The 1,971-nt window shown below is 37.1% G+C and overlaps 1 protein-coding gene across 1 annotated transcript in view; it reads left to right on the top strand.

Annotated features, from left to right (window-relative positions):
• NDUFV2 (NADH dehydrogenase (ubiquinone) flavoprotein 2, 24kDa) overlaps positions 1–1,704 on the top strand; it is a gene marked incomplete at its 5' end in the record, with an annotated part of 10,566 nt that extends 8,862 nt beyond the window's left edge. Inside the window, 3 exons of the mRNA XM_009077924.1 lie at positions 25–134; positions 620–696; positions 1,546–1,704. Coding sequence (XP_009076172.1) covers positions 25–134; positions 620–696; positions 1,546–1,639 — 281 coding nt within the window. The remainder of the gene's footprint in view (positions 1–24; positions 135–619; positions 697–1,545) is intronic.
• Between the last annotated feature and the right edge of the window lie 267 nt (positions 1,705–1,971).

Below are 1,971 nucleotides of genomic sequence, written 5' to 3'. Positions count from 1 at the left end.
ACCTAATATTATTTATTGGTTTAGGTATAAAAGTTGGGGAAACAACACCCGATAAGCTCTTCACGCTGATCGAAGTGGAATGTTTAGGTGCTTGTGTAAACGCACCGATGGTACAAATAAATGACAACTACTACGTAAGTACTGCATTCCCTTCTAAAAGGTGAAGCTTCTTGGTTGGGTTACCTGTGTTTTCAGCTGTTGTGGATTACGAAGTTTTGGTCAGTTTTTTAATTCCTATTGGCAGGGACAACTGACAGCTAGAGCATCTTTGAGTTTCTTGGCTTCCCCTTTTCTCATCACAGCTGACACCATTGTGTAGTATGTGCAGTGGCATGGGTATAGTGGGTAGGCAGAGATCCAGCTCACTAATACACCAAGGAAGCTGAAAACACATTGTTAGTTTTAACATAATCTCTGAAACTATATGTAAAACAAAAATTTTGACATAAGTAACTTTTTAATTTTCCTAATTCTTTAAACCAGTATATGTGTTAATGGATCAAAATTACCTGTGCCAGGGTCACACCTAAGAATCTCTAACCTGATGGATTTTGAATGCTGCAATTAGCACAATTAGTGACTCTTTCTCTTTTGTCAATTTCTTTTTTTTTTTTTACAGGAAGACTTGACACCAAAAGATATTGAAGACATAATTGATGAGCTAAAGGCTGGCAAAGTTCCCAAACCAGGCCCAAGGTATGCTGTATTTGTGTAATACTGGTCACCTCCTGGAAGGCTGATCCTCTGAGAAACTAAGTTCCTGTTTCAATGATTTGAGTTCCCAACCTACAGCTAAAAATCATTAATTTACTGAACAGAACTTCATGCATTCAAAGCTGAAAAGAACTGGAAAGAACTGAGACTTTCTATGTTCCTAATGACTAACCAGAGGAGCATGAAAAGTGAAAACAGCAGTTGTGATTTGTCTTAGTACTCAAAAGGTGAATGATGTCACCTGTTGGAATTTTTTACCTAGATCATTTAAACCAACAAGTGCCTTTTGGTTGGTTGATTGTGTTGTTTTTTCTGATTTATGGCAAAAAACAAAGACTGGAAGTTTGTGAAAGGGTTACTATTGCTGAACTTTTCTTACTCAGTATTTCCCACTGTTCTTTGCTAGCCCAACCACACATTTGTGTGCAAGAAGGAATTAATTTGACTTAGGTGTGTTACCTATTCCTGGTTTCTATAAAGATTTCTTTTGAATACAAACCCAATAATCTTAAAACAGTTGTAGTTTCCAAGCACAGGGGAGCATCTCTAACAAAAATACAACTAATGGGATGCTGCCTGGCCTACATGTAAATAAAAGAAAACTAGTGGTCCTATCTTGCATTTCAGTTATGAAGCTATTTGTTACTACTTGAATTTGGAATCCTTTCGATTTAAGAGCAGTATCACACTTTTTAAGAATGAATGGAAAGAAAAAGAACAGCCGGTGGCTTCAGCCTTAACTCAGATTTGTAACTGTCCTTCTATGCAGTGATTAAACAGCATCTGAGGTCATAACAATACCAGTAATGAATGAAACTTTTCATTTCCCAGGAGTGGACGTTTCTCTTGTGAGCCAGCCGGTGGCCTTACTTCTCTGACTGAACCTCCCAAAGGACCAGGCTTTGGAGTTCGACCTGACCTCTAAGGATTTTTGTAATATAAGATGAACTGTCTGAAAATAATAAAGTACCTTCAATCTCAGTAAAATTATGTGCATTCTGCCTTTTTTTTTTTCAAATGAGGAAAGAACAGCAATTAGAGTATCTAACTTACCATGGTTTTAACTATTGCAAAGCTTAATCATAATTCTAGATTAGAAGAAAAGTGGGTCTGTAGACTGTAAAGTGACTCACTGAAAGAGTCCACTTATGATCACTGAGAGGTCAGTGTTGTGTCTTTTGATGTGTCATTGAAAATTCTTTCCGCTTTTTCTAAGGCTCTTTGAAGCAGCACTAAATTACGAATCTGGCAAATGCA

Source organism: Acanthisitta chloris, unplaced genomic scaffold, assembly GCF_000695815.1.
Source record: "Acanthisitta chloris isolate BGI_N310 unplaced genomic scaffold, ASM69581v1 scaffold12407, whole genome shotgun sequence".
NCBI lineage: Eukaryota > Metazoa > Chordata > Aves > Passeriformes > Acanthisittidae > Acanthisitta > Acanthisitta chloris.
The sequence above is the reverse complement of the archived record's forward strand: the minus strand, read 5'-3'. Positions and strand labels throughout refer to the sequence as shown.